General features: G+C 37.2%; 1 protein-coding gene across 1 annotated transcript in view; it reads left to right on the top strand.

Moving 5' to 3' along the window:
• The first annotated feature begins 717 nt into the window (after positions 1–717).
• Positions 718–20,236, top strand: part of tnfrsf21 (tumor necrosis factor receptor superfamily, member 21) — a 42,263-nt gene continuing 22,744 nt past the window's right edge. Inside the window, 3 exon segments of the mRNA NM_001042688.3 lie at positions 718–1,082; positions 9,984–10,626; positions 14,242–14,766. Of these exon segments, the coding sequence (NP_001036153.3) occupies positions 1,002–1,082; positions 9,984–10,626; positions 14,242–14,766 (1,249 nt within the window). The 5' untranslated portion in view covers positions 718–1,001.

The raw sequence follows: 20,236 nt of genomic DNA, 5'->3' as shown, positions 1-20,236 counted from the left end.
CATGGCAAATTCCGTGTCCCAAATTCTGTACTAACAGTCAACACAGGATTTTACTTGATCTTAAAGTATTTTTTGATGGGTTATCTTCACAATTTATTATTGAATAGCGGTCAAAATAGGACAAATGAGCTCATGTATGGGACAAATTCTGGACCTTTTTCAGTGAGGGGTGGGTCTTTCCAACCAACCGAAACCTCCCTGGGTACAGGCCTGAAACGAGAAGGAAACAATTTTGTTTATTTACAAATAAACACTGCATATAGAAGTGTTTATCTGTCCATATACTTTGCCGAGATCGCTAGATAGCCTGATAGATAGATAGATAGATAGATAGATAGATAGATAGATAGATAGATAGATAGATAGATAGATAGATAGATAGATAGATAGATAGATAGATAGATAGATAGATAGATAGATAGATAGATAGATAGACGGACAGAATTTTTTTATGTAATAAGGTTGATGATAATAATAATTAACTTTCAGTGTGCTCACCTTACACCTGTGCAACAGCTTTAGTCACGCTGTTTTTCATTGTAAAATGCCTGTAGGCTAAAAACTACACTATTTTTTTCATTCCACCAGCCTCAGTATCTTCCCGGAAACTGTCTCGTCTTGGCCTGTGATACGGCGTGCGGCAGCCAGTGGCGAGTTTCTGCCGTGACGTATGTCGCCTGCACCCGCCCATCAGCCTCCGCAGCCTGTCTTTGCGGCACAGGGAGTCCGTAACCTGGACAAACAGCAGCCAGACTTCAGTCCACAGAACCATCCATCATCGCTATGGGAATTATAGCGTTCGTCTTCCAAAACCAAGCGCTTATCCCCTACTACCTGAAACCCGTACACTCCGGGGCACAGACTATAAAAAGGCGTGAGGGGACTGAATTTGTACACTGAGGGAGAATAAACCCAGCGAAGGGACAAGACCTCACAACAATGTGGGTGTCCTGTTGATGCGGAGATGCTGATGCTCCACCTATGAAGCCGAAAAGTAACAGATGTGGACCTGGGCATATTTAAAGAAGAGAGATTCCGCTGGGACAATGCCTGGGAAAATGTCTTTGATTTGGTCGCTGACGGTAAGTTTTAACTACGCATTATGCTTCTTTTGTCATCTCGAATATTCGGGCTTTTGTTCCATTTAAAGGGACAGTGTATTTACCTGGTGTAGCTCATTAGTGTATATTAGGATGTGTCCCAAACAAAAACAAACAAACAACAACAAAAAATAATAAATTAAGTTATTTTAGAAATGCTAATAATTACTGATAAAGAGATGGCAATAGTTGTTATTGTAGCCCATAGTCTGTGAGACTGTCATTGTCTTACATTAGTCAGTAATAGTTAAATAATTATTCTTCACAAAGTGGAATTGTTTAAATGTCAGACTGGGCATATCATTTGACAGATTTTAAGAGATATTAAAAAGAAAATGATGCATTTTTGTCAGTGAGTACTTTATTTTAAGTGTATTTACATTGTTATTATGACTTGATATTTTATCATACTCATGGTTTACTCAGTAACACTGCTTTATCATTTTGAATACTAACAATAAATTATTTGTTGTTTTTGTTTTAAAAACATTCAAATAAATGTATTTATTATATTAAAAACAGCTAATTTATTTTGGATAGCTCACCCAAAAATGAAAATTTACTCACCATTTAGGCTACTCTCCCTCAAGTGGTTCTAAACCTTTATAGGTTTCCTTTTTTCTGCTAAACACAAAAGAAGATATTTCGGAAAATGTTAGAAAACTGTAACTACTGACTTCCACTGTAGGAATAACAGATACCATAGAAGTCAGTGGTTTCCAGCATATTTCAAAACAACTACTTTTGTGTTCAGCAAAAGAAAGAAACATGTTTGTGACATTTGAAAGACAGAATTTTCAGTTTTGGGTGAACTATCCCTTTAATATCTCATCATTATTTTAATATCATCGCCATGTATTTTGGATATACTACCATTTTAAAGTTTTTTGCATGACTTCTCCTTATGTTATTGTTTCATGGACACTGTTTTGAGCCTACGAAACCTGATATTCCTAATGAATTGTAAACATTTACAAGCCTTAATATCCTTATGCTTTTTGCAGTCAGTTGAGGTTAATTTGGTATATCACATCAGACCGGCTCATCCACTAGCAGTTCTTTATCTGGGGACTATTAAATCCCATAATGCACCGGCTTACTGTTGCTGCTCTGTTTTCCAGATTTGGATTCAATTGTTTGATATCCATGCTGATGATACGCATTATTAGTCTAACAACAGCTAAACATTTATTCGTTTTCTTTGTCAGTTAAAATTGTGCATGTGCATCTTTAAAATAAATGCATGTTTTGCCATTCGTTGCCAATGATGCAATATGTTTGGCTGGTGGCCCGACATTTCACGGAATATTCCTTGCTCATTCATGCCGCCTGCAGACTCATTGGATTGTTGTCGATTATAAAATGGGCATGAATGCCTCCAGACAGGGGAGTGTTTGTTCTTGTTCTGCAGTCTTCTGTTATGATGTATTAGAGGTGTAACAGGTGCCCTGTTAGCCTCACAGAGTCTGGTACATGGAGTGCTGATGATATTACACCTGTTCCTGCATCTGCTATTATAGATTTGCACGCTATGTTGTTTGTGACTACAGTAAACAACATCCATAAATCTATAATCAAATCCATAGCTAAATTCACTGAAATATACGCCAGATCTGGGTTGCGCAATACTTTTACATTTGGTTTCCTCACATAGTATTTACTGTTTACTGAGTTACATCATTGATTATGCTCAAATTACAAATAATTATTAGGTTATGTAAAGTCTATAGGCACAGATTGCAAGCTCATGTAGTCAGTGAAACTGATACATCAGGCTGAAAGTTTAGTCAGGAAACCCCATGAGTCATTCAGAAGCATCATAGAGAGTTCATAGAACAGCTGAGTCAACCATTAACCCTACTGCAAGCTGTATAGTACTGCTTTAGCTTCTTTTAAAGCCTGATAAATTACTTAATATTAAGAAAAAATAATATATATATATATATATATATATATATATATATATATATATATATATATATATTTTTTTTTTTTTTTTTTTTTTTAATTTATTTTAATTTATTTTTTTTTTTACTTATTTTATGTTTTCAAAGTTATCACATTCCATATTGCATGATTTTATGCTTCATATATTATAACATAGTAAGAATTTAGAGCTTTTATTAGAGAAAAATACACCTCAGGCCTAAACAGAGCAAATATAAGCAATTTCCTGGAGTTGGTTTTATGGGCAAAAAGATGACATTCCAGCAGATTGTGACAATATAACAAAATTCTTACATAAGGGCATATACATATCCTTTGTCTCTACATCTTCAATAACATGCCTCAAGATTATGTTTAAATTCCTAGCTTTATGATGAAAGCTATGTAGTTTTTTTATTTTGGGGGATACTATATAATACAAAGGAAACAATGATATCTGAAATATGTACAAGTAAAAGTTCCTTTAAGTATCATGTTTGATACTTTTGAATGTTTTTAAACTTTATGAAAATATATATTTTTTAAAAACGTCACCGCAAAAAGATCCATCACAGCCCGAATGTGGACATTTTAGCAAAGTTTGATTATGTGCTAATTCCAAGAAAATATTGTAGCATGTATAATATGTTCTGTACAATATTGTTTGGGGAAACAAAGCAGTAATATTTTTCTTAAGTTCATTTAAGAAGCTGTTTTGCTTATTTGTTGTTTCAAAAGTCCCTCTGGTTAATAAAAGTTATCTTTTAATCTAGATTGGTTTTTGTTTTTTGTTTAGTGGCAAAAACAGTGGTGGCAATGTATGCTTTTATTAAAAATGGAGATATTAGGGATGTTCAGATCCGATCACCTGATTGGAAATCAGGCTTCATCACGCGATTTACGACTCGATCGGAATTGGATGTTCAGGAATCAGGAATGGAATATATAGTTATATACAGAGTTAGACCTTTTTTTTTTGACCTCACACAGAAACAGCAATGTGTGCGGTATGACATCACTTTGTTGCAGAGACGCTATTTTGTTAAATGCCGGCAAAGTAGAACTCGGAAGCAGCTTGAAGCGGAAAGCACGAGTATGTCTGTCGTCTGGAGGTATTTTAAAGTTGATGATGACAACATTGCCTAAGCAAACTGTAAGATGTAAACTTGGGATTGCCTTGCGCGTATTTTAAACTGAGGTGCTATTTGTTTTTATATTAGATTTTTTTTATATTTACTGCTGCACAAGTCCAAAAGTGAAGAATTGATGTTATTTATTACTTGATTGTTCAAGCTACCTCACAAAAGTGCTCCAAATCTTGGATTTGTTTCTTCGCTCTTCTTAATTTTTCTTATGCGGTATAGAAGTATCGGATCGGGTTTCGGTATCAGTAGATACTAAAAATCAAATGACTCAAGAGGCAAATAAACCTGATTGTGACATCCCTAATAGATATGTAAATATGTGTTCTTTATTTTAATAAAAAATTAACATGTCTCAATGACAGTGGTGAGAAAACAGCCAATAGAAAATCATCTGATCATAGTAACATGAAAGTTCACGCAAGTTAGTTCAGTCAAGTCAAGACAAATATTTCCACAGATCAGTATGTGGACAGTTGATTGCTTTGAAGCAAGCAGCATTAATGTATTAACTATGAAAAACAATATCGGCTGTGCTTTCAACAAGAATTACACTTAAGTTTCTACAATTAGCGGCTCCTATTCTCTGTTTATGCTTTTTTCTCATGGACGATGATTTGAATCAAAAAAAAAAAAAAAAAGAGAGAGAGTTGCATGTCAAAACAGACGAAGCCTCAGAGCCACACCTACCTACTATGTATGTGCACATGCACCAATGGTAGTTCGAAGATGTTTACCAGACAAATGAACTACTGAAAATATTGAATCTTTTGAAGAGATGTTTTAAAAGTGGCACTATTGAAAGTCACAGCTATAAAAGGATTTGTTTTGAATTTCCGCCAGGCCTGCATATTTTACCAACGTCGAGACATTTCGCCGACACCAACGACAAGAATGCAAAAACACTCCTGCATAATAAGTCATATAAATCTAAGCTTCCATTAAAAGGTTCAAGACTGTATATTGGGTTTCACGAGAGTGCACTTTTAACCCAGACACAGGTGGGTGGGATGACAAGGCGGAGTTGCAACTTGCTTCGTACATCATGTCTCTTCTTGTGGTTATCGAAAGCAATAGAGCATGAAAAAAGTGTTCCTCTTATCTTAGGTTGCACGTTCCTCTTCCCAGAGGAGCTTGAAAGAAAAAAGCGAGTGGTGAGGCAACAGTGCACTCATTCTTTGCTTTAGTAAGCATAGAGAGATTGTCCAGTCATCAGTGAAGTTGTCCCCCTTACTGGCCTACTTCAGTCCCTCGTCTGTTAGCTCACTGCTGGCCCTCTTCTACAGCTAAGGCCGCTGGGAAAGCACAGCTTTGCCTAATCGCTATTCATGTTCAGTCTGTCCTCCCGAAACAATGCCCATCACCTCACGAAGAGCAACACATGCGCTCTGGCATCGTCCTGCGGTTCCCAGCGATGTCAGTATGTGTTGGCTGGAGAATATTAATGTCATGTTTATTTTGATTCAGCCCTCCCCGTATTAGCAAGGAAATTAGTCTCCTGTGCTTTTATACTAGTCTCCTGTGCGGTCTGTTGTTGAGGAACTATAATAAAACTCCAGGGGTTTCATGATCAGCAGTTAATAGAACTTTTGTGTTTCGAAAGTGATGATGCAGCGGGGCCCTTGTGTGTTGGAGATTTGAGCTTTCCAGCATCATATTTTTCGGTGACGACTTTTGTACCGAGCCCAAGAAGCTCGTCATAGCCAAAGACCCATTTAGGTGCGGAATTAAAATGTGGACTAGTATCATAAAGAATATTAGATGCAGTTAACATGCTGTGCAGTCGGCTTTGTTGGATGTGCCGGAGGAAAGAGGGGGACCGTTATGATCGGAATTTGGCTTTCAATGGGGCACGTTCAAGCTGTAGTAACTTTAAAGCGGCTGTGTTTACAGGCTTCTTGCCATTAAAAAGTTATTTTGAAGGTCACAGGGCTGTGAGAGTGCTGTCAACACATTCCAGGGTTCCCTGTTATTGGTCTTTAAGGTGTTTTTGCATGGGTGATTTGTTGCAGACTGTGTAAATGTTATGCAGACTTTTATTATCATAAGGCTTTAGAAAGAAAATATGAGTTGCTTGCGTTTCTGCACACATAGCAGGCAGAAGAAAATGTGCTTGTTGATGTTGATGTTACCTTTTTTTTTTTAGCATTTTTTGGGGGGTTTTCATATATATTTGTAGTACAGCAGGGTTTAACTGGATAGTGTGGAAGCAAAGAGAGGAGAACAGGACCGGTAAAGGATCTCAAGTCGGGAATCGAACTCAGGTGGCTGTGAGCACCTCAATGCTAAACGCAGTTAACCACTAAGAAATGTGCACCAAAGAAATCACAACATTAAGTGTTTAAAGTCTGCTAAGCATTTAACATTTAACTTGCCTTTTAAGATATCTTTGTTTGGATGAGAGAGAAATCTATAAAAAATATTACATTTAATTCAAATTTAGTAGTTTGTAATTGTTTGTTCAATAAATTGTTTGGATTTAAATTGATATTTTTCTATTCGTAGAGATGTTAGGTGACCAATCTATTATTTTAATAGATATAACTGTTTAATAAAAAAAGCAAAAAGGTTGCTGGTTTGAGCCTCGACTGGCTCAGTTGGCATTTCCGTGTGGAGTTTGCATGTTCTCCCTGTGTTCGTGTGGGGTTCCTCTGAGTGCTCCAGTTTCCCCCACAGTCCAAAGACATGCGGTACAGGTGAACTGAATAAGCAAAGTAGTGTAAATGTGTGAATCAGTGAGTGTATGGGTGTTTCCCAGTGCTGGGTTGTGGCTGGAAGGGCATCCAATGCATAAAACATATGCTGGAGTTAGTGGTTCATTCCAATATGGCGACTCTTGATAAATAAAGGGAATAAGCTGAAGGAAAATGAATAAATCAATGTTTTTCTTTAAATGCTGAGAAAATATTGGCTGTATTCACTGAAACAATTGATAAGGGACTTTACTCATTTATGCTGAGCACTGTATATGAATATCTGTAAATACACAGATTAAGAAAATTCACAAACTTCAAATGGAAAAATAGACAAACTCAACAAAAACAAATCAGTGTTTTTCTGTACACGGAATGCCAAACTACGCAGTTAGGGCCTGTTTGTCTGGTTTCTTTCGAGGTATGTGATCAAATTGAAAACATTCCTGCTTAATGAAGCATTTTGAAAATCTTCCCGTATCACAAGTGAATAGAGTGAGTTTATCAATAGCATATGTTTAGGAATTAGGTCAGTAGGCAGAGGGTAGGTGGTATTTAGTTGCTGTTCAAACACATTTGACCCCTTGAGCATCTACACAACGAAAACAATCAAATAATCTCTAGAAATGCTCGAAAGTGGACAAGCTTGAAAAATATCAGACTGCATCTCATGCTTACAACTTTTCACAAATTGTCACATTTTTCATTGGGCCCAGTTCTTTATGCTTTCCAAATGTCCTTTTTTATGTTTTTTTTTTAATTATTTTGACTTTTTGTTCTTTTATACTTTTTTATCTAGAAGAGAAAAAAAATGACAGAAGGGGAAAAACTAGAAATAAGAACAAAGAACAAAGCGGTTGTCATTTGGGTTACAAAGTTAAGTCATAATACAATTGACGCACATTATCACAAATTGCTTACAATGGCATACTTAGACCATTTTGCCAGTACTTGTTGCACTTTTTTGAATCAAATCTTAAGTTAAAAGTCAGTCTCTCCATACAGTGTATTTCCTTTACAATTTCAATCCATTGAGCCCTTGTTGGAGGATCAACCTAAAACCTTTTTTAAGTTATGGCTTTTCTGCCACTTGCCAAAAGAATCCGAATTAAGTATTTGTCAGTAGTTGGAATAATTTCTGGTATTTTCCTACGGTATAATGTGATAAATGAGTAGACCAATTCCAAATTATCTTTTTTATTCCAGTCACTATTTCATACCAGAAGGTCTGTATTTTTGAGCTTCGTGAAAATGGTTAGCCTTTGAGGTTCCACATTGTCTCTAAAAAGAGCCCAAACTTTCAACACCTGTACACAATGCAGACAGTTTAGGAGTTATGAAGAATCTCATCAGATTTTTCCATGCAAACTCTCTCCAAGTTTTTGCATGCGTGGCACACATATCTGGACACCCATTCTTTGAACACTTTTCTTCAGCATCTACTTTGAAAACAACCTAAACAACCTTCTGTGTTATAACAAACCCAAATGTAACTGTGCAGTCAATTTTATTGCAGGGTGATGAGGGAAAAATCAATACACTGGTGCTTTGTTGTGCCAAACTTGGTCACAACTAATGTGAATAGCTTGACATGGACATGTTGTTTTATGAGCATCATCAGGCCCACTTGTCTGACATTCTCTCTAAAATGTTTGAATGAAATGCTCATTTAAACCTTTATTTACTAACATAATATATATATATATATATATATATATATATATATATATATATATATATATATATATATATATATATATATATATATATATATATATATATATATATATATATAATTTATTGTGCCTACTATTATTTTTTATTATAAGCATTTTATAGAAATGTATAATTTTATTTAAAGGGAGATTGCAAAAGCCTAGCTTCTGCTTTAAACTGGACTGACTGAATAGCTACTATTAAATATTTACTATTTAAAAATATACACAAAAATCTAAAATACAGTGAAACACCCTAAATCTGTTCAAACGCGTGGTTCTGATGGCGGTTGAGTATGCAGCAAGATATTGGGAGACAGCTGACAGGAACAGTGAACAGAGCTCCTGTATGGGCGCGCGTCTATTATAAAACACTCACTGGACATTAATTTGGACAACTATGCGGATATATTAAATAGTTCACACAAAAATACACAAAGAGAGACTATCCCTTTCACTTCACTCATAGTTTGTGAATGAACAGATTTACTACTACTGTACTAGCTGTAGATGCGATCATGAGGCTGTTTTTGCACCGAGTTTGAAATAATCAATCAGAGAACAGGAGAAAGTGCATTACTTCGATCATTTTTATACAGCATAATAATAAAATAATGAGAGTATAGTTATTTTAAGCTATCTCGTGGCCCACCTGCAGGATTGCTGAGGCCCACTAGTGGATGAATGAACATAAATCAACCTTCCAATCAACATCCATTGGCTAGAAAAGTCCCTTTGAATAAACATTTTTGGGAGCAGCATAGAGGCTCAGTGGTTAGCACTGTCCCCTAACAACAAGAAGGTTGCCTGTTTGAGTCCTGGCCGGCCTAGTTGCCATTTCTGTGTGGAGTTTGTATATTCTCCCCATGTTGGGGTTGGTTGCCTCCGGGTGCTCCGGTTTCCCCCACAATCCAAAGACATGTTGTATAGGTGAATTGGATAAACTAAATTGGCCGTAGTGTATGGGCGTGTGTGAATGAGTGTGTATGGGTGTTTTCCAGCACTGGGTTGCAGCTGAATGGGCATCTGCCGCTTAAAAATATACCGGCATAGTTGGTGGTTCATTCCGCTGTGGCGACCTTTGAAATAGAGACTAAGCCGAAGGAAAATGAATGAATGAATGATCCTCTGCTCTGAATGTATGTCATAATATTGTAGAAAAAGTTTACTGCTATTTCCTTTTCAACCTGTCAGCTCCACAGATTTTGTTGTATTTAATCATCAAGCAAATGAAAGATTACTTAATTCCTTTCTTGCTCAAGCCATCTCTATCTATCAAGTATTGTTGTCTCTTCTTAAACCAATGACAGAGTGGTCATTCATGATGAATAGTCCTTTAGCCTGTGTTCTGATTGTTTATATTGTCATAGTATAACAGTCTTCTTGTTGTTCTTTCATTGCTGTTAGCTGCTGCTTACTGTGGTCGGTGACGTCTTAACCCACACGCTGACCCCCATCCCGACCACAGAGAAGCCCTTGTCTCCTCGGCACTACCACCACATCGACCCCGCCACTGGGAACAAGCTGGTGTGCGACAAGTGTCCGGCGGGCACCTACGTGTCATCCCACTGCACAGAGGCCAGTGTACGGGAATGCAGCCCTTGTCCGGACGGCACCTTCACTCGGGGTGAAAACGGTGTTCAGCAATGCCACCGCTGTCAGAGACGCTGCCAAGCCCCTTTTATCGAGAAAACTCCCTGCACATCCACCACTGATCGCTTGTGTGTGTGTCCGCCAGGCAGCTTCTCTCAGGATGGAAAGTGTCAGCGCCACTCATCATGTCTGCCTGGGTGGGGCGTCCGAAAGAGAGGAAGTGAAACAGAGGATGTACGCTGCCAGCCATGTCAGCGTGGCACCTTTTCCGCCATTACGTCAGACTCTCTGAGGTGCCAAACTCACACAGATTGCCCTGCATTGGGCTTAACTCTGCTGATCAAAGGCACAAAGAAGACTGATAATGTGTGTGGCCCAAATCCAGCCAGTTCAGTCCCTGTCCTACTTGGAGAAGCCTCTGTTTCTACAGTTTCCAGCCCTGAGTCAGCATATAGAGGTGAGAGTGTGTCTAGAGAGAGATGGATGGATACAAGTCAGAATTATTAGCCCCTCTTTGATTTTTTTTTTCTTTTTTAAATATTTCCCAAATGATGTTTAATAGAGCAAGGAAATTTTCACAGTATGTCTGATAATATTTTTTCTTCCAGAGAAACTCTTATTTGTTTCATTTCGGCTAGAATAAAAGCAGTTTTAATTTTTTTAAACACATTTTAAGGACAAACTTATTAGCCCCTTTAAGCTACATTTTTTTTTTCGATATTCCACAGAACAAACCATCGATATACAATATACTTGCCTAATTACCCTAACCTGCCTAGTTAACCTAATTAACCTAGTTAAGCCTTTAAATGTCACTTTAAGCTGCATAGAAGTGTCTGGAAAAAAATCTAGTCAAATATTATTGACTGTCATCATGGCAAAGATAAAATAAATCAGATATTAGAAATGAGTTATTAAAACTATTATGTTTAGAAATGTGTTGAAAATCTCTCCATTAAGCTGAAATGGAGGAAAAAAATAAACGGGGGGCTAATAATTTTGACTTCAACTGTATATCTTTAAAAGATAGTTCACCCACAAATGAAAATTCTCAGTTAACAAGGAATAACTTTAATGGTTCCAAACCTGTTTGAGTTTGTTTCTTCTGTTGAATACAAAAGAACCCTCTAGCCATTAACTTTCATAGTGCAGTGGTCCCTTGTTTATCGCAAGAGTTACGTTTTAAAATAATCCACAATAGGTGAGTCCAGTATTATAGAATGAAAGATCAAAACCTATTTCCTGGAGCAAATAATCATTGCTGTCAGCAAAAGGTTCATAAAGCTTTTTAGCTTTTGTGCGGATAATGTTGGCATCCAGCGTTATGTTCGTATTCCTGCAATCACTGATCCACAAAACTAAAGAGCACTCTATCTTTAAGGGGGTCACACAGCAAATGTGCTGCGTACATGACAGTTGGAAGTTACACACACCGAGGGTGCACTTTCACATTTTATTTAAAATGAAATTATTCAGTTGGCATCAATGGCGTAGTGGTTAGTGTGTTGACACATGGCACTGTGGTGTTCACGATTCCCACCTCAAGGTCCTATGCCGATACTTTCCCGCTCTCTGCTCTCCATGCTTTGTCTATACTCTCTACTGTCCTACTAATAAAGGTGATACCCTTTAAAAAATAATTATATATATATATATATATATATATATATATATATATATATATATATATATATATGTATATATATATATATATATATATATATATATATATATATATATATATATATATTTTTTTTTTTTTTTTTTTCTGATGGCACTCTGTGGTACGGCAGAAATATTAACAGTGTCCTGAATGCGTACCCTGGTGTAAACCAGTGCGTTTTAGTTTTAAAACAGCGTTTTAGAATACAAACGAACGGCATCCACACTAGCGTTTCACCCAGCGTTTCTTAACTTCTCTCCGTCTACACCAAAAAACTTTTCCGATGTCTCCGTTTTCCCCCATCCACACTGAGACAGAGCAGCAGCATTTTAGAATGAAAACGGCCTCTTTAGCGTTTCCAAAACGTTCCGTTTTCAGTACTCGAAAACTCCGGCGTAGTAGCAAAACGTATGCGTTTTCAAACTAAAACGCATTAGTGTAAACGGGGCCTAAAATGCATGGCACTGTATTGCGTGGTGCATCCGGTGTGTCATGCCCTTTAAGATGGACTTGCTGTGGACAGTTAAAGCCCTTTTTGCATTCTTGTTGGAACTCACACTGCTAGCATTTCAGGATTTATGTTAAGTTGGCAAGCTGACGAAATTCTGAACTTTACAGGAGACACGGAGGAGATTGATTTACAATGGTCTACAGCCAATCGGGATGCAGAAAAAACAAATAAGCATGTCAAATTGTACTACAAAAAAATCCACGAAACTGCAAGGCTGTGAAAGGTGAGCCTCGTTATAGCGAGGGACCACTGTATTTGTTTTTTCTACTGTTGTAGTCAATGGTTAGAGGTTTTCAGCTTTTTTACACTAGTTTCTTTGGTGTTTAACAGAAGAAACAAACTCAAAGGTTTATTACCACTTCAGGATTAGTATTTAAATGTTAAATGTTGTTATGTTAAAGAAAAGTTCAGGCAAAATTAAAAATTTGCTATGAATTTACTCTGTGTATACAAAATGTATATATAATTTTTTTCTGTAAGACTGTGGTCTTTGGAGATTAATAAAATGCAAGCCAACAGCTACTAAGTAAAAAAAAACATACAGGCAAATCAGAAATAATGTCACTGGATCCTGGCTATACATTCAGTCTTTACAAAGTTAAATGAATAATCATTAACAATCATCAACAACATTATTACCTTTAATCAAGCTCTTAAGGCCATGGTTTAAAGGAATGCAATTTCAGTCCTGGAGATTCGCAGTGTTGCGAAATTTGGCTCTCACTGTAATCAAATACACCTGAATAAGCTACTCAAGGTTTAAACGCTACTAGAAAGCTGGAGATGGCTGAGTTTTTATCAAGGCAGGATGAAAACTTTTCAGGACTGCAGCTCTCCACACACAAACATTTGAATGGAAGCGTACAAGTAAAAATATATGTCAAATAATAATAAGAAACCTGAAAACAGTGTTTTGCCTAAACAGTAGCATCATTGATTCCAACCCAGGCTCATCCTGAAAACGTAGCCCTATATATGTTTCCGGAGATCGCAAATTATGTAGCCAAAAGTACGTATGGCTGCATTCTGTCTTTAAAACAAACACTATGGTATGATGCCATTCCTTTTCGCGCTTACCAGCTGACCGCTTACCTCCCTGTGGACGGCTTTCCCGCTGTTTGTTTAGTTAGCTCGCCATGTACGTCTGCAGACTTGAGACGCAGAGAGGAGTTGACCACAACAATGGGTTTCAAGTCAGGCAAAAAATGGTTGCAGAAAGTAGGTACGACAAAAACTGAAGCCAAAAAATAAAATAAACAAGTAAATAACAGGGTGAGAATGTGGTAAAAATGTTGTAAAAATCAGACAAGGACTTTGCTTTTTCTGTATTGCTTTTTAAAACTGTCAGTTGTGTTTAGGGATGTGGGTGGGTCAATCAGTGCTTTTAAAAACACTATTGGTTGAGCTTAGGGAAGGAGGGGGGTGGGTAAGTCGATTGGTCAGTCAGTCAGTCAACAGGTATATTACGCGAGAGGAGCAGAGATCTCAAAAAGCATACACGGTGGCCTCTGGTGAATTCGTTAAAACATTAACTGCAAAAAACGTTGCTTCTGGTATTTTGCATTCTCCAGAAATGTATATAAGGGTACATTTTCAAAATGAGCCTGGGTTAATTATTTGTCTTTATATTATCAGCTATTTCTCATTTGCCACTGACTTTAGCTTTTTGGGTCAAATCTGAGCAGTTAAGATGAGAAATACTTGTGAGATTATATTGGCAGAGCAGCACAGCTCCACTTTGCCCTCTGCACATGCCAGCTTGATGTTGGATTAAAGTTTTAGCTACTATCCCTTCTGTTTCATCGACTAGGTTAAGCTCATCTTCAGGCCTGTATTTAATTCTCTCTCTCTTTTTTTCTCTTGTGTTTTGTGTATGCCATGATCCACTCTACACACAGCTAGTACAGCAGTTTTGCCAGCTGCAGATATCCAGGATGAAGCTGAGCCAGTCTTCAGTAGCACCGACATGGCCCTCGGTGCTCAAAATTTTCCCACAACCACAGCTTACCCCGAGGCCATTGATAAAGATGGAGGACTCTTAATTGCTGCAACTCAGGACCTCCCTAAATCAAAACTCAAGCTGACTTTATCAAGAGACCCTCAGCTTTCTAACCATCAGGGTGTGGAGTCTATGTCAGAGAGCAAGGCCCAAGGTTTGGGGTACCGACCCATCCGCAGGGGAGCACCAAGGCCTAGTTCTCACAAGCACTTTGACATTAATGAGCACTTGCCTTGGATGATAGTCCTGCTGCTTCTGCTGGTACTGGTCGTGATCGTGGTGTGCAGCGTCAAGCGCAGCTCACGGGTGTTAAAGAAGGGTCCCAGACAGGATCCCAGCAGCATCATGGAAAAAGCCATTCACAAGAAGCCCAGCTCTCCAGCACAGACCAAGGAGAGGTGGATCTACTACTCAAATGGTCAAGGTGAGTTTAAAAGCAAAGTGCAAAGCTTATCACAAGTGTGAAAAAACAACATGAAAGCACACAGTAACAGGGCCCCTGAACTGGCATAGCAATGGTAAAATTGACTTCATATTTTACAATTCATGAATGGTTGCTCACCAAGCTTTAAAAAACCTTGCATTTGCTTATCAAAAAAGGACCATGCCATTGACCAACTTAAAGCTGCTATATGATATATGGGTCTAAACCATGCATACATGTTGCTTATTACACACACAGGGATGTGCAGCAGAGCAGCACAGAAATATTTTTAAATAGGGAAAAAACAAAGGATAAAAATGTAAAAGATTATTACCATATACATAAATACATAACTGCTTCCTCATCCCACATCTTCTTCACCTCAAGGGGCTCTGGTGGAATTCGTCTCATTCTGTACATGGTCAGCTTGCTCTTAATCCTCCTGCAATATAAAGTTTGCAGTGTAATTAGCAAATCCTCCATGGTGTCTGCATCTTGCTCTTAAAGAAAATAGGAGATGAGACTCTGGATTAATGAACATTATGCCCAAAACACATCCATAACTCATAAAGAGAAAAAGGACAACAATTTTAGACCATGCGCCGGGTGCGCAGACTGTTTTAACCAATCCTCAAAAAATCAAAAGTGGATTTGGACATGCCCTAAGAGAACCTACACCATATGCTTTAGACCAGTGCTCAATCCTGTTCCTGGAGATGTACCTGCCTGTAATTATCAAGTGGTGTTCAGGTCCTAATTAATTGGTTCAGGTGTGTTTGATATGGGTAGCAACTGAAATCTGCAGAAAGGTAGATCTCCAGGAACAGGATTGAGCACCCCTGCTTTAGACCATTAGGGTGGTGGGCCGAAGCTAAATAAATCAACTTGTATTAAATTAAAGTTGCCATGGTACCTTCCTAATTTAATATTGATGTATAATAAAAATGTATAGATAAAAATACTTTAATTGAATTAATAATTTTATACAACTTTTACATTTTATAATGTACATCTTACAATAAAACCAAAAACAATCTCCTTTATAACACAATTGAGTTTTTTAATTTACATAAATAATACATTTTCACCTGATAGTGTCCTAATAGTGTTTTTAGCAATGTTCCACACTTACATACCTGTCAATAACTTTAATAAAAAAAGTGTTTTAGGGTTTCATGACCCTTTAGAAAAATTTTATTTATTCACAACATTTTATCGAAACATTTAATTTAAGATTTGCTTTTTTGTAGCTGAGCCAAACAAACAAACAAACAAACAAACAAAGAACTAAAAACAAGCAAAACAAACAAATGGCTATGTCAAATTAGAAAGGATGATCTCTGTTTGAGGGTGCTTTCACACCTAGACTTTTGTTTCGGAACCTATTTCGTTTGCCCAGTTAGTGTGGTTCGTTTGGCATATGTGAATCCAGCAATCGCGTTTGGATCCGCGCCAAAACAATCGCTCCGAGATCGCCTGAATGAGGTGGTCTTGGCTCGACTGAAACAAACTCTTGAGTAAATCGATTGTAGTGAAAAAGCGATACGATCCGAGCCCAACTGTATCAAAGTGTATTATGGATATGTTATGGGCAAATGGTTATATAAAGAGAGAATGATGCGTAGGGTGAGATGTCATTCTTACCGGTAATTGTGAGTTTTGGGTAAAATACGAAAGTGAAAGCATGTTGAACTATTAACGAGAGCTGTTTATCCGTTAGGAAAATTGACAGAACTGCAGTAGTTTATCTAATATTTCTCTCTATAATGTACACTGCTGTGTATGAGAAAGTCTTACCTCTGCTCTATATTTAGCGACAACATCTGATGGTGTCACCATTCAAAATTTAAGCTCATATTATCGCTTATAATGTCTTATTGCTCATCATCGTAAATTAAAATAAGGATGCATGACAGCTGAGCGGGACTCTGCAAAATAAACCCTGAAACTCTGACCAATGTAAAGGGAGTTTACTCACACGTGACTTATTTTAGCTATTTTGGTCCGTTTAGAAACTTTGCCGTGTGAGAGCGAACCGCACCAAGAACAAAATGCAGCAATGTAACAATTTGAATCCCTGTTTTGAAACAAATGAATCGATTCACAGGTGTGAAAGCACCCTAACAGATTTGCCTTAACCTTCCCCATCATCTCTGATTGGCATCTCTGACATAGATAATATAGCCCATGATGTGATAGCTCTAATCTCATATGATGTGATGAATTCACGAAAAATGAACGTAAAAATTGGTTGTTGTGTACAATAGCATTGAACTACTAAAGTGCTAAAAGAAAAAAAAAAAAAAAATATATATATATATATATATATATTAAACTAAAGTATTTAACTAAATGTGATATTTGGTAAATAGGTGTAATTTTGCTCTATAATAAAATACTTTCTTCCATTCCAGCAAATCTGTAAGTTAAACATTCATAGATTTTATTTCCCCGGAAAAAAATAAACATTGGTGATTTCAAAACATTGCTCTGTTTGTTTGAGAATGCATACCAGCCCAGCATAGCAACAATGAATCAACCAATTGTTTGAGTTTAAAACTGACCAGTGGCTGTCAGGGGCGTGTCCTCATACAGGGAAACTTATGCAGACTTTACATCCTTGAACTTGAACTGGATTAAAGAATGACATTTATTGAGTTAAAAACAAGTGACAATGAGTAAATAGTCTGATAGGTGCAATATACTCAGACCCAACATTTTATAATGTGAAAATGGCATAATGATATTCCAGTGCACTAGATCATCTGTGGATGAGTCATCACATCAGTGCTCTTAATCCTGTTGATTTGCTCCAGAACCACAGTAATATATTGAGAACATCAGCAGTTGTCTGAACAAGTCCATTATCAAGATCACTTCTCATTTTCTGTCAGTTGCATTATCAAACAGAAACTGATCTCCTTCTGTTTCTCATTCTGCTCATTGAATATCAAATGCTTTACTTCCCTGGGGTTTCTTTTTCTCTTTTATTATTTATTTCGCACTCTCTGACCATTGACCAATAACCTTGGCGTTACTATACGTTACTATGAACTGTGGTGATGGACACCAGCTTATATCGGGCTCGGATATCTGTCTTTGTGTCAATGACTGCGCTTCAACGGTGAGCAGCTGGAACCAGATTATACCAGTTCTTTGTGGTTTGAGAGCTAGAGGAGTTTATCAGTGGACATCCACATAGCAAATGAAAGGAAGGACTGCCATTGTATATTCAGCAGGGATCTCATGCTTGAGCAAACCCTTAACCATAAGTAATGGGTGAGTAACTCCTGTGTAACTTATCCCATGTCTGGTATCTTAGATTTTATGGTTTGTTTAGGTGTGTTGTTTCCAAGCATTCAGACTTAAAATATAAGGCAAAACACAATAAAATAAGTACAAATGTCTTAGACTCACAGCAACTGGGAATGTCATAGAGATGTTTGGCTGAGCTATTTTGAGATTTTAGCTGAATTTTGCATGCAGAAAAGCTGTCAATACTGCAGTATAGTGGTATAATAACTTGCAAATATTAAGTGAAGTTGTGTTGATCATTGCACCACTAAATGAATCCACTGCGACATCTTATACCCTCATGTGAACATACCAATCATATCTTGTGGCTTTCTGTGGTCATTAAAAATCCCATGGCACTTCTCGTAAAAATTAGGGGTGTAACCCCAGTGGCCAAAATTCTGGCACTCCGTAACACTCCTGGCCAAATTCCTTTCATCGGCCCTTATCCAACATGGCCTCCCAATCATCCCCATCCACCAAATTGGCTCTATCACTGTCTCTCCACTCCACCCTTAGCTGGTGTGTGGTGAGCGCACTGGCGCTGTTGTCCTGTGGCTGCAATCGCATCATCTAAGTGGATGTTGCACACTAGTGGTGGTGTGAAGGGACCCCTGTCATGATTGTAAAGCGCTTTGGGTGTATGGCCATACACAATAAATGCACTATATAAATGTACACATTATATTACATCTTCACTATTGAAGTAAAGATTTGCCAAGAACTAAGCTAAAATTTTACTAAACAAATGTCACATTTAGGGACAGTTTAAGAGCATATTGGCCTTTAGCTATAGCAAACGCATTGGCCCCATTTATTTTATTGTCTCACAAAAGTAGCTCTTTTTTCTATTATTATTATTAACAATAATAATAATAATGTGCTAATTTTTACATGTACAAGTTACACAGGTATGATTAGTCAATCAATTACAGAAGGTTAGAATCTTTTTGTTTTTTTCCCTCTGATATATTGTTAGGACAAAGCTAGTGCCAATATTTCATTGCTCTGTATTATTACTGTCGTTTTTATAAAAGGGGAAATTCATTAATTTAAAAGTTTGCTTTCTAACTGGTTCAATTAGACTTAAAGCATGTTTTTTTTAGAGATAGATACTGTATAGAAATGGACATTTTAATAACTTGGTGTCTTGGCTATTTTTGTGATTTGGTTGCACACTGTTTTGGTTATGAAAGGGCAGGTTTACGCAGGCGTGCGGTGGCAGCCAAGACAGCGCCTCAGTTATGAGTCCATCCTGCATGATTCCGCCTATCCTGAGCTCTCTCTTACTGCATGTTAATAACGAATACTATTTGAATTTTATTTTTTATTCTATGATGCGCTTGGTTAGCCTACCTTTGACTGGACTTTCCTCGCGGTAGAGCTGAAATAAGGATCTGTCCTGGGAAATAAGGGACTTTTCTGGAAAAAAACAGGACATCTGATCACCCATACTGAGGACTAAACAGGAATATTCAAAACTCTGATTGAGCTACAGCCACTATGAGCCACTCTAGTTTAGCAGCGTTACTGTTTTTGAACAGTAGTGAGGAAAACTTTACGTTATCAACATGCGAAAACATAATGCAAATAGGCATTTCCTGCATCATAAAGCAAATTAATTCATCAGCCATTCAAGGGCCCCCTCCTCTCGTGGGCCCTGGAGCTTCAGCTAAGCCTAGCCCTTATGTTAATCTAGCCTTGGTCACATTGACAATCTAGATAATCTACAATCTACTAAAGTTATTTTTACTATATTGTAGTATTTTAAACTTTAAACAATTGCTATGACATTACTATTAATTAAAATTAAGACCTGTAGAACTGAAACAACTATTTTAATATTATATATTATGTATTACAACAAATTTAATAAATAAGATGTCACGATGGCGCAGTGGGTAGCACGATCGTCAAGTGAAAAATACTCTCAGTAATGATTTTAAATCACACTGAACTGAGCTAAACTGAATTGAACTGAACTTAAACACTAAAAACTGAACTACCCTGTTCCAGTTACTATGACCATTTATGTGATGCTGCTTTGACACAATCTACATTGTAAAAGCGCTATACAAATAAAGCTGAATTGAATTGAATTGAATTGAATTGAATTGAATTGAATTGAATTGAATTGAATTGAATTGAATTGAATTGAATTGAATTGAATTGAAAA

The sequence above is a fragment of the Danio rerio genome, chromosome 20 (genome assembly GCF_049306965.1).
Source record: "Danio rerio strain Tuebingen ecotype United States chromosome 20, GRCz12tu, whole genome shotgun sequence".
Lineage (NCBI taxonomy): Eukaryota > Metazoa > Chordata > Actinopteri > Cypriniformes > Danionidae > Danio > Danio rerio.
Note: the sequence above shows the minus strand (reverse complement) of the source record. Positions and strands in the feature narration are given on the sequence as shown.